Genomic DNA, 12,941 nt, shown 5'->3' with positions numbered 1-12,941 from the left:
ATACTTCGGAAATGTAATAGAGGTTAATTTCCCCAAATATGATGTTCTAAATTATCAGAAAATTTTCCCACTCACTTTTCTACCTGCGGTGTTAGCTTTAGGATATCGCAGCTGTAAGTTAGGTATAAATTTTCATTTTAAAATTACGAATAAATCTGGTTTCATACTATCCATGATATTAGCAGAGTTACGGATATACTCGTAAGCTTACTTGTGTTAGTTCCCATACTTTGAATCATTTTGAGCACTTATCAACCCTCCAATAACGCGTGAAGTCAACAGCTAGCACGATCGTTGAATTAATGAAAATGAGTTAGAAGACTTGAGGGCTTACGGATAACTAATTTTGAAGTAGTGAATAATTAATTATAGGTGATGATGAAATTGTTAAAATAATGGTACCGATAGGCAATGTGTGAGAAAGCTGGTGTACTGAAAGATGGTAGGATGGGACGTGTGACACGCTGACACGACTGCCCGCAGGGGACGCCCGGGCCAGCGAGCAGCCGGGATTGGCGGCCCTGCACACCTTGTTCCTGCGCGAGCACAACCGCCTGGCGGAGGGGTTGGCGGGCCTGAACCCGCACTGGTCGGACGAGACGCTGTACCAGACGGCGCGGCGCATCCTCTCCGCCGCCTGGCAGCACGTCGTGTACGCAGAGTTCCTGCCGCGCCTGTTCGGCTGGGACGGCCTGCACCGGCACGAGCTCACCCTGCGGCCGGAGGGGTACTTCGACGGTGAGTCCCCCCCTCGGTGCTGCCTTCTGTGGCGGAGGGCGCGAACCAAAGTTCACAACGCCAAAGGAAAGCTTTGTGTTATTGACTATTTAATGGATTTTAACAAGGTGGGCAGTGTTTTCATAAAATTCATTGTGGAAAATCAGATCCAAAACCGAGGTTTAGTATTTTTTTAAAGATTTATTTCGCCTTTTTTTTTGGAGCCATTTCATTATACAGTTTAAAATTTCGGTCTGATAATTCTAGCGGCGTGTGCAGAAACTACGTGTGATTCGCGTAAAGAAACATAGTTTGCGTATACTTATCACGCTCTACAATAGTTTAAAGAATTCTACGTTATAAGTGTCTTTGCAACATGAAAAAAAAACATGAAATCGCTTATTACCAAGGTTATGTTCTCTGGCGAGTACTCGCTCATTTTTTTTTTTTTTTATAAATTTTACAACACGCAGTTTTCAAAATAGCAGTAAAATGTCAGCAGTAATGTATCCCATACAAGCCACGTAATAAACAATTACACCTGCTGTCTTAAGGCTGCTCGGCGTACACTGAACCGTAGTTTCGTTACCCTATAAAAAAGCGCCACTTCTCTGCGTCGTGCAGCGGATGCGTTAAAGTTTCGACTGGTTCGCGTATCACTTCAAACCTTCCTCTGACAAACGCTGCCACCCTCGTTGTACTCCGTCGTTTAAAATATCAACATCGACATCGACAGCTGTGTCGTACCGAACATGAGGCATGTTCTTAAACACCTTTTTTTTTCTTTTTAATTCCCATGTACATTTCTTTCGATAGCTCTTGCATTTCACAAAATTTTTTCACCATATATTTACGAAACGTTAATTTCGAGCCTGCTAGCGGTCACTGAGGTGAACATGGTAAATGTCTGATGAAGAGCGCTAGAGCGCAAGAGCGCCAGCGTGTCGTAGTTCACGGAAGAACACTGCAGCGGTGTGCGCAGGCTACGACGCGGACTGCGACGCGACCATCGTGAACGAGTTCGCGGCGGCGGCGTTCCGCTTCGGCCACAGCCTGCTGCGGCCCAGCCTGCCGCGCGCCGACGAGTCGTACTCGCCGCGCCAGCCGCCCGTGCGCCTGCGCGACACCTTCTTCAACCCGGAGCCGCTGCGGCGCAACGGCATGCTGGACGAGCTGCTGCGAGGCCTGGTCGCCGCGCCCATGGAGAGCCTCGACCAGTTCATCACCAGCGAGGTCACCAACCACCTGTTCGAGAGCCGCGCGCCCTACTCGGGCATGGACCTGGCCGCCATCAACATCCAGCGAGGTGGGTCCGGCACCCTGACCCGGCACCCTGACACAATTACCTCAGTCCTAGAGCGGGGGCCCTCCCCCGGACAAATTTGGAATTTTAGATGCAAAATTGTGCTATTTAATGAGTTTCCGAACCAAAATATTAAATATACCATCACAAGAATTTGATGACGTAGCATGTATTAAATACTACTCTGACAGTAGATGTAGTACAATATAAATAAAATACCATCTAGGAATTTGCAATCATTTTACAGTATATTGACAATCATAAATTTGATTTTCTAATCAATGTGATCACCAATGCAACGTTTGTAACTACTGGTTGAGAAAAATACTACTAGGACAAAAACATTTATTCTGGGAAAAGGAGGGGGGCGAAATGCTACTCTCGCCCCCCCCCCCCCCCATGAATAACAGCACGGGGGCTACTCGCCCCTGCTGCCCCCCCCCCCCCCCTGTTCCGACGTCCCTGCCTGCGCGAGGCTAGAAACTGGTTCCATTGCATTCTAGGGACGTTTCACAATCATCGATAAATACACTAGAGATAACAGCACAAACGTACAAAAAATAAACCGCCTTTCTAATATACTCAAGTAGTTTTCAAAATACGGTTATTACTTGTTATGAACATAAAAGTGTACAAAATGTTTACCATGATAGTTTCGCTATTATAAAGTTTCATTTGGCACACCAAACACACTTGGTATATCCCACGATGATCACAAAATATGGACTACATACGGGTTAATGTTTGTCAGTCATGGATCCGCCATCTTGACGAAATAAACGAAAAAAGTGAGCTCTGCGCATGCGCGGAATTGGGCAACACATCGGCAACGGATATGACACCCAAATCCGTTCCCTGAAAATAAGGGAATGGTCGTGTCCTATCGTGCATTAGGAATACGGTTAGGGTACATGTGTAGCATATTCAACCAGGGCCGAAATTAGGGGGGGGGGGGGGCAAGCGGGGCATACGCCCCGGGCGCAAAGCTGTGGGGGCGCCGAAATCGCTTGCATTGTAATTCCTACTACAACTGGTAACTGGTAAAACGTTTTTTAACTTGCATGCCAGGAATGTCTAATCTGATTTACAATATAACGTCTCAACATATTTAATGAACAAGTCTAGTGATTATATGGACTACTTTATGGACATAGTGGGTTCATGCATGGAAGTTACAGTCGCACAGAAACTGTTATATTTAGGTATGGAAAATGCTTAAATAACACCATTTTTCCGTGGAAGGGCCCCCGGACACCCCCCCCCCCCCCCCCCCCCCGCTTTATTGGTGTGGTATGTGCAAAAAAAGAGGGGGGGGGGGGGGGCGCATGAATCCATTCATGCCCCGGGTGCCAGAGACTCTAGTTGCAGCCCTGTATTCAACACCTGAACTCGTATTTTTGTGTCTCGGAATACTGGCCTTTTTTCGTTACCATCTTACAAGAGACGAGACCTTAAGCGGGTAGTACCCTAAATTATTTCTCTTCCTTAATTTCGTGTTTTAACTCGTTTTTTTTAATAAATTCGTAATATTAATATCGTAAATTATGTATGCAGTTTTAAATTTAATGATTAATTAATCCTTTGTATGTAGCCTTTGACATGTTTTTTCTTGAATTTTTATACTATTCATATATATAATAAATTTTTTTATATCATCCATGAAATTATAATTCATGAATCAATAAAAAATTCCTTTTCTCGCAATCCTACAAACATGAAACATTCGGGGTTTAGGAAAGTAATAATATTTATTGATTTATAAATGCTTTACAAAAAATTAAGTAATACATACGTGCCAAAGGCTACAGCCAAACGATAAATTTAAAAATGGTCTAACAGCACAATTACATGCTCATTGTTTATGCTAGGTTTAAAATAAAAATTGACATTTAAGTTTCTAATAATTACTAATATTTACTTAATTTGCAAAATCCTTTATAAACTTAAAACTATACTAGCGTGATGAATATATTTAAATTAACGAGCAAGCACACACACAAAAAAATTAGGAAACACACGAAAATATGGAAGAAAAATAATTATTTTATATTTACGTTCCACATGGTTAAACTTGCTGACCTTTGAGTGGCTGAACTTTCACAAAATGAAAAAAAAATGTATATAATTAATTGTCAAAGTTGCGTGTTTAAAATTTTTGTGTAGTATGGACGGGATTTAAATATAATATATTACTGAAAATTTTACTAGGTTTAAAGTCAATTTTACCGGCTTCTATGTGATATGGTTTAATTTCTTTCCGGAATTTTTTTTTTTTTAGCTGGTCTTTTAAAATCCTCAGAATATTTATTGTTTTAAAATTTTAAATAAAATAGTTTTTCTGACAAGAAATTTGTGACACCAGCATTGCCTTTAAACTCAGTTTTATATCCATACTGCACAGATATCACCGCCTGAGTATTGGAGTGTTCTATGTCCACTTTTTAGGTTTTTTATGCTATGGACACGAAATTAATATTAGTATTCATTTGTACTATATCCACACACGTCTACGCACATAAAAATGTTTTGTTCTTAATTTAAGACCAATATTATTTTGTTCTATGCCACGATATTCATAGTTATTTGAACTTTCAAATGCTTATATCTCGGTTCCGACTTCAATGGACATAGAACACTCAAATTCTCAGGCGACGATATGTTAGCAATTGAACTTTGCGATAAGTCCGGCCGCTGGGCAAGTGTGAAGCCCCAGCAGGAAGGGCGCTCGTGTCGGCAGGCAGGGACCACGGCCTGGCCGGATACACCGCCTACCGCCGCCTGTGCAACCTGACGCGCGCCCTCGACTTCGACGGCCTGAAGGGCGAGGTGCCGTCGCCGGCGGCGGAGCGGCTGCGGCGGCTGTACGCGCACGTGGACGATGTGGACCTGTTCCCCGGGGGGCTGGCGGAGACCCCGCTGCCCGGCGGGGTGGTCGGCCCCACCTTCGCCTGCGTCATCGGCCACCAGTTCCGCCTGCTGCGGCGCTGCGACCGCTACTGGTGCGTCGACCATATTCTCTCGGGTTACGGCATTTCGCGAATGGAGCGGAAGTCGCGTGGAACGGAAATGTGTAACCACGGTGCCAGGGCCGGCGCGTCCATAAAGGCGAACTAGGCAACCGCCTAGGGCGCCAAGTAGCTGGGGGCGGCGCAGCACGACACATAACAGCTCATATAATATGTTTAACGATTATTGAAACTAGATGAAAATGGATTTTTGTAACAGTTTGGAATATTTGTATTGATATAAGTATTTATTTAAAGTCCACGGTGACCTGTTTATGATTTGTAATAAGAAAAAAAAGAAGAAAAAACAAGCCTGCTTACATTTGATTGTTGACAAAATCTTAGGCTTACGTGATGTATTTTGAGGCAAGGACAATTTTTTTCAGGTGTCCGGCGGGGGGCATTAAGGTTTTTCGCCTAGGGCGCCAATTTACCTTGCACCGGCCCTGCACGGTGCAGCTATTCGTGGCGGATGGCGCGAACCAAAGTTCACAAAGCCAAAGGGAAATTAGTGAATTTTTAACAAGATGGATAGGATTTTTAATAAAATTCCTTTCCGAAAATCAGAACCAAAGACGGGGTTTTAGTGTTTAGTCAAGTCTTTTTTTTTTTTTTTTGCCTTTATGGGAGCCATTTCATAATATAGTTTTAAATTTCTGTCTGCTAATAAAATGATTCATTAGTAGACGTAGCTGCTCCAGCAGCGAATTCAAGCGGCGGGTGCAGAAACTACGGATGATTCGACGTCAAAAAAAATTTAGCTGTAAACCAAATTAGCGTATATTTACCCACGCTTGGTTATTATTTTAAAGAAATAATTCTACGTTAAATTTCGTGTCCTAGTTTTGTGTTTTAAATGTATTTGTAACATGAGGACAAATGAATTTGCTCGTTACCGATGTTAGATGTCACACATATCTGGCGAGTACTGAAAGACTAGCTCACGTTTATTTATTTTTTGAAATCGTTCTTGCGGGGGAGGGGAGACGGTGCATAACCAATGAACCTAGGGACAACTTTCTGATTGGTAGCTGGTATCATACGACTGTCACTGCAACTCACGCACCTCTTATGAACTACTGTTAGGAGATTATGCGTACAAACAATTGTGTTTAAGGGATGGGTATGTATGCGCCGCTACATGAATACTGCGCGAGTCCAACTGTTGGTCAGCACCTTGCTTGCGGGACATCCTATACGTGCCTGATGTTTGCACTTTGGACAAGCACCACATGCGCAATGTTCTGGGTGTTGCAAAACGACGATGGCGAGGTATAAAGCGACTTCAACCACGTCGCATAATGCCATCTCCTAACGATAGTTCTGAAGTTTGGTACGGGAAGGGTATGGGGCAATCTCCCCTCTTCCACAACCTCATGTAACTAAATATATATAAAGACATACCATACTCTACAAAGCTCTCGTAATGAATTTTCTATATGTCATAAATGCGTTAAAATAGTCTTTTTCTCGGGGAGAGGGGAAGGGGGGAGGGAAATAAACTATTTCAAAAATTTGTACTCACCAATTAGCTGAGAGGTATTCCAAACCACCCAAAAAGCCGAAAATCACTAGGCCGACAGGCACTAGGCCGAAAGGCACTAGGCCGAAAGGCACTAGACCGAAATGCACTAGACTGGGAGGCACTAGGCCGAAATTTCGGTGAAATGACTTTCGGCCTAGTGCCTGCTACCCACCCAAACTACTAAAATTCAATTCGCTGTCCCCCCTTCCCCCCCCCCTTTTTTCCCCCTCACATCCGCACACACGAAACAAAAGCTGGCTCCGACACCTGGGGTTCCGCTACCTTGTCACTGCTCTGCCCATTATCCCGTCGGTGAGGAACTGCAGTCGGCGTGCCGCAGGTACGAGAACAGCGACCCTCTGGTGCGGTTCACGGAGGCCCAGCTCGCCGACATCAGGAAGGCGACGCTGGCCAGGCTGGTGTGCGACAACACGGACCGAGTGGGTGCCATCCAGCGGTCGGCGCTGGACCTCGCCGACCCCTTCTTGTGAGTGCCGCTCGCCGAGTGTTCCCAGGCGCTGCCTCTCTGGGACCCAGCCGCGGCGCGTGTTCCGGAACGTGTCCCAACCGTGCCCCGCGCGAGGCTGGAACTCGCTTCAACGCATTATAGTGGACGTTTAGTAACCATCGATGCAATTGTTATGACAAAAATACTAAAGATAGCAGCACCATCACACAAAAATAAAACCGTTTTTTTTATTATTTCTTGTGATGAACATTAAAGTGTAGGCCTATAGAATATATTCCAGGATAGTTTCGTAACTTAAAGTTTATTTGGCACGTCTTGGTACGTTCCTCGATGATCACAAAAGATACTATATGCGAGTTAATGGCGCCAGACGCGGGTCCGCCATCGTGGACGAAATAAACGTAAAATTGAGCGGAATTTGGGCAACAGATCGGCAACGGATAGGACACCGAAAACTGCTCCCTAAAAATAAGGGACATGCTGTGTCCTATCGTGCAGTAGGAATAAGGTAAGGGGTACAGGTGTCGCATATTCAACACCTAAACCCACAATTTTGTGTCTTGGAATACCGGACCACGAGGCTCAACCACGCGGAGTCACCTAACGTGCCCTGACGGCAACCGCAAGGCATGTTGCAAGCATGTGGACCAAGCGTATCCAATACACGAGGCATGGCTTCTGTGTAATAACTGCCTGGCATGCTCTTAAGGCTCGGGCAGTATTGATTTTTTTCTCGTTATTACGTTTCTAAAAAAAATTATTTCTAAGATTTTAACTCGATAACTCCTTATCATTAAATATTGTTTTGAGAAATATGCTCCGAAAGTAATTTGTTTGCTACCTGCTTATGTGTACATAGCACCTTTATCAACTCGTAACTATGTTATTTTTGAAGTTAGATGGAAGGTGTCTTTACCATTACATAGAATGCATCATAACACCTTCATCCCTGGACTTAGTGCAATTTTTCAAAAAAAATGTATCATAACACCTTCATCCACTTACCCCTTCATTTGTTGTCATGTTACAAATATTTTGAACAGACCTTCACTGAGTGCAGTGTATCACGGAGGCAAGCGGGCTCGAAGAAGGTGAGGACGTGTGTCGCGTGCCGACAGGAACCCGCGCGTGCCCTGCTCCGCCATCCCGGGCCTGGACCTCAGCCTGTGGAAGGAGCGCCGGTCCTGCGTGGTGGGGCTCACCTCCATCGAGGTGGGCGCGGCCGAGAGGACGTCTCCCTGCGTCATGTGCACCTGCACCACCGAGGGGGTGAGCATACCCGTGCACTCCTATCCACGAACCAGGGCCACGGATCTTCGCGAATACACGGAAACTGAGTTCACTCACTTTGGATGTGAATCCAAAAGAATATTATTTTTGAAGTGAAAACTTCTTCAGCCGCGTTGGGCGATTTTTAGTAGGGGCAAAACTTAAGGGTTCGCGTCACCGACATGCTCGTGACGTGTTGCGCCAGACTGGCGACGCGCAGCGGCTTTTGTACATGGGTAAAAAAACTTGTGAGTTCGCGTGACCGACATGCTGTAGTAGCAGTACGTGAAGTTAATTTGACCACGTGAATACATGAACTAGGTCTGACATCACTGGTAAGTCACAGCCAGGTAATGAATTTTTGACGTGACGTCTAATAAATCGATGAACGCCGGCTGCACGCACGAAAAAGTGTCCCGTTGCGCACATTGTCCCGTTTCGCGGTGTCCCGTTACGATCGTTTTATATTGCTCTTTGCTAACCTGAACCTCCTAGCATTGCGACCGAGTCCGTGGCGTAATTCTGTTTTCATGCATTTCAATGTAACATTTTCATTGCTCTTTGCTAACCCGTTCCTCCTAGCATTGCCGTGGCGCAAATATGTTATTTTACATGCTTTATATTAGCTTCACCTGTATGTTTGTCTGTCCGTCTGTAACTCTGTCTGTCCGTCTGTAACTCTTTCGACTAAGAGTGAGTGATTCATCACTGTAAAATGTCCCATCCATTTTATTACGTTCGTTAGCCGAGCGGTCTAAGGCGCGCGACTTCTGTGACGTCAGCTTTCGGATTCAGCGATCGTGGGTTCTACTCCCGGCCACGCCGAATAAAAAAATGTTTTTTTTTTTTTTTTCCCCGGTAAATTCTAATATTATATCCATACATCTAACTGCAAATGATTCGTAGAGACTTTACCATTTCTTTGTGACGTTGCAACTCCAAATAGTTATCTCAGATGGTAATAGGTAGTGTCGGTAACTCATTTCCCTATGATAATTATACATAAATATAGTTTAAAAAACTAAAAAAAACATGCTTTTAAAGAATATCAAACTAAAAAGTTAAAAATAAATATAGTTTAAAAAACTAAAAAACATGCTTTTAAAGAATATCAAACTAAAAAGTTAAAAATAAATATAGTTTAAAAAACTAAAGAAACATGCTTTTAAAGATTATCAAACTAAAAAGTAAAAAATAATTTTAAAATTAAATTTATGACAATAGTATATAAGCAATACTAGTATAAATGAGAAAAAAGCATGGGGCGCTTAATATTCAAAAAATATGGCACAAAGCGCCTCAAGCTTTTTTCTCATTTATACTAGTATTGCTTATATACTATTGTCATAAATTTAATTTAAAATTTTTTTTTACTTTTTAGTTTGATAATCTTTAAAAGCATGTTTCTTTAGTTTTTTAAACTATATTTATTTTTGACTGCATCTTGGTGTTGGGTAAGCCATTTTCCTTCACATCATCCTTGAAACACTCCCATTCGTTTCCTACTTTTCCTATCATCGTCATATCCTTAACAGAATAACACAGTTTGGAAGAAGTTAAATAGCAAACATGTGTAAAAGTTATAGTTAAAATAATCTCTTCGTTAAAGTAATAAACATATTTGAATTAATGAGAGCAAATAAAAGGAAATTAATCAATTAAATTGTAGATTTCATTTCACTTCTTTGTGTCCATACAAAATAGTGATAATTCAATAAAAAATATTCAATTTTATCCATAAAATAATGCAATCATTTCATCAATGTTTTGTTATGACGTTGTCACGTTAAACTATCGTCCATAAACCGACTTTACAGACAACCAATTTTTTTACGTAATTTTTACATACCACTGACATCTGTTGTGACTCAAAAATGATCATCGTACTAATATAATACCAAAATCATTTTCTTACGTACATTTGACGTAAAAATGATGTCATATTACACATTTAAAAACAAAGTTTTAAGTTTTCACTTCTGTTGACAGTCCCCATGACTGGCTATTTTTTTTTTTTTAAATATAAACAATATTTTCAAAATATGATTAAGTCTACAGCAAGAACACTCTTCTTTGTTCATGTGTTTACTTTTTTTTAGAACGAAATACGGTGTAGTTTCTACGAAGATTCAGTTATTTTAAATAACGATGACTTTTTTTTTTGAGTTGAATTCTTCTTTGGAAAGTCCGTAACTTCACTGTAAAATTACAGGTAATATGCAGCATTATGCGTTTTAAAATATTTATCAAAAACTAAAATTATGTTTTAAGTAGTGTTGAAATGTTTCACAAAAAATATTTGTCAAGCAATTGACGTATCTGTTGCCACAAGGTCTCGCCACATCCAGTTGCTCGTTGTTCACCATAAAACTACAAATGAAACAAACATGGCGCCAAGAAGCCATTTTTCTTTTTTTATTGAGTCTTGTCTCGTCAAAACTGAGGTCATTGAGAATGGAGAATTCACGGGATGAATGGGTAAGGAGAACAAGAGTACCCCGATAAAACCCACACGCTTACGGAAACGTGCGCCACGTTTCCCGCTTGCAAAAAAAAAACCCTGGTTTGCCCCATACTGGTAATCGAACCCCATAACGCACGCACCTACCCACCTCCGGCTATAAAACTGCACAATGTAGAGTGACAAAAGACACGGCATGGTTACTATCCGCAATACAGCTCGGTGCGGTGGACAGTTCTGGACAACAATACCACAGCATTACCTACTGGCTTACTGCGGCGAGTGATGACGGTTCACCGAAACAAGTTACACATTTGAAATTATTATAAGTCAAAGTTTCACAGTACATGTGTTATTAGAACTCTGTTGAGTTATCAGAGGTTTAGTAATCACGGTTCTATACTATACAAGCAAAGGGAAAAAAGGTCACTCACAATGACTGTTGTGTTCTACACTGAAACCGAGAGAGGCTATCTTGATTTAATTCAATATTTTTTGGTCATAATTTTTTATAGTTTGTTATTGAAAATTTGACTTCATTAAGGCATCATGCATATTTTTATGGATCGTCTGAAGTTGACGATGAGTGGCCGCAGCAAAATGATTCCACTGTGTAATCTTAAGGGGTTCACAATTAAAATAATAATTTTTAATAATGACTTATATAGTAAAACTATCATTAATAGTCACTGTCTAACAGTCTCAAAAATTATTTACGTGTGCTCTCTGACTTAACGAAATCCATTTGTTAATAATTAGCAATACATAATTGTTACGATTAATACTGTTGAATCCAATATGGGATTTTCCCACTTCCATCCCTCCTCCTTTAGTTTTAATTTTTTTTCAGTTCTTGTTACTCTTGACATGGTGTCATATAAGATATTTAAAAAAATTGGTTTTCTGTAAAGTCAGTATACGGACGATAGTTTAACGTGACAACGTCATAACAAAACATTGATGAAATGATTGATCCAGAAGAAAAGGAAATATCATATTCGGCCTGAGACTGAGCCGTAATAGGTTTTTGCAACCAAACCATTTATGCATTAAAAATATTATATTCTTTGAGGAAGAATTTTTTTTTAAATTTTTCAATCTTTTGCATGATAAAATCTACCTCTGCATACTTTTATGAATAAAATTGAATCATTTTGATTGAATTATCACTATTTTGTATGGATACAAAGGAGTGAAATGAAATGTGCAATTTTACTTTTATTTGCATTCATTAATTCAAATATATTTATTACTTTTGAAATGTTGCGTGCGCCATATTTATTTTTACAAGTACAAAAAAAATCAGCAGTTGTCGGGTCTTGAGCCGACAACCTTTAGTTTAAGTGTTACGTACGCTAACCACACGCCCATGAGGCCATACCAAGGTGATGGAGTTTCAAATGTTATATAATATATAACATTATATATATATATATATATATATATATATATATATATATATATATATTATAAAAACTTTGCTCACGGTAGGGGTATAATATTAACACGATTTTATAACAAATACGCATCCCAAATACACCAAACTTATTTATAATGTGTTACAATATTTTTTAAAACATTGTGCAAAAGATCCCGGGTGTAATTTGAATTATTATGTGTAACTGTAAAACACCATTGTTGGTTCAAAACGTATTTGAATTTTCAACATTACTTTTAAATAACCGTACCGATTGTGCTGAAAATCGGTGGACGATAGTTAAATTACATAATATCAATAATTCAAACGACGAAATTATGATTGAAAAGTCAAATCGATGGTAGTTGCGATCGAGTGGAAGAGAGATGCCACGCATGCGTACAATGAGCAAACAGAACACATCCGTAGTGGGACATCCGTAGTGGGACACTTTTTCGTGCGTGCAGCCGGCGCTCATCGATTTATTAGACGTTGTCACCTCAAAAAATAATGTTTATATTTGTGCTATAAATTTGAAAGAAAGGTCGGGAAACTGCTTAACACTAGCCCAGTAATCCATTCTGTAATGCCCTTCAAATATAATGTCGGAACATCATCACTAATATATTTTCCAAAGAAACATTTAAGTTGGAGCACTCTTATTTTGTATTAATTTCTGATTTATTACAAGCTGTTTCTCATAATAAATTTTAAGAAAGCAACTATTAATTTTTTTACAGACTGAAGGATAGCGCTGAACCATTACTCCAATAAG

At 40.7% G+C, this 12,941-nt stretch overlaps 1 protein-coding gene across 1 annotated transcript in view; it reads left to right on the top strand.

Annotated features, from left to right (window-relative positions):
- Window positions 1–12,941, top strand: part of LOC134531301 (uncharacterized) — an 80,617-nt gene that overhangs the window by 65,669 nt on the left and 2,007 nt on the right. Inside the window, exons 22-26 of the mRNA XM_063366995.1 lie at window positions 484–738; window positions 1,700–2,023; window positions 4,758–5,019; window positions 6,891–7,037; window positions 8,138–8,288. Coding sequence (XP_063223065.1) covers window positions 484–738; window positions 1,700–2,023; window positions 4,758–5,019; window positions 6,891–7,037; window positions 8,138–8,288 — 1,139 coding nt within the window. The remainder of the gene's footprint in view (window positions 1–483; window positions 739–1,699; window positions 2,024–4,757; window positions 5,020–6,890; window positions 7,038–8,137; window positions 8,289–12,941) is intronic.

The sequence above is a fragment of the Bacillus rossius genome, chromosome 3 (genome assembly GCF_032445375.1).
Source record: "Bacillus rossius redtenbacheri isolate Brsri chromosome 3, Brsri_v3, whole genome shotgun sequence".
In the NCBI taxonomy this organism is placed as follows: Eukaryota; Metazoa; Arthropoda; class Insecta; order Phasmatodea; family Bacillidae; genus Bacillus; species Bacillus rossius.
This window is presented reverse-complemented; position numbering and strand designations above follow the sequence as displayed.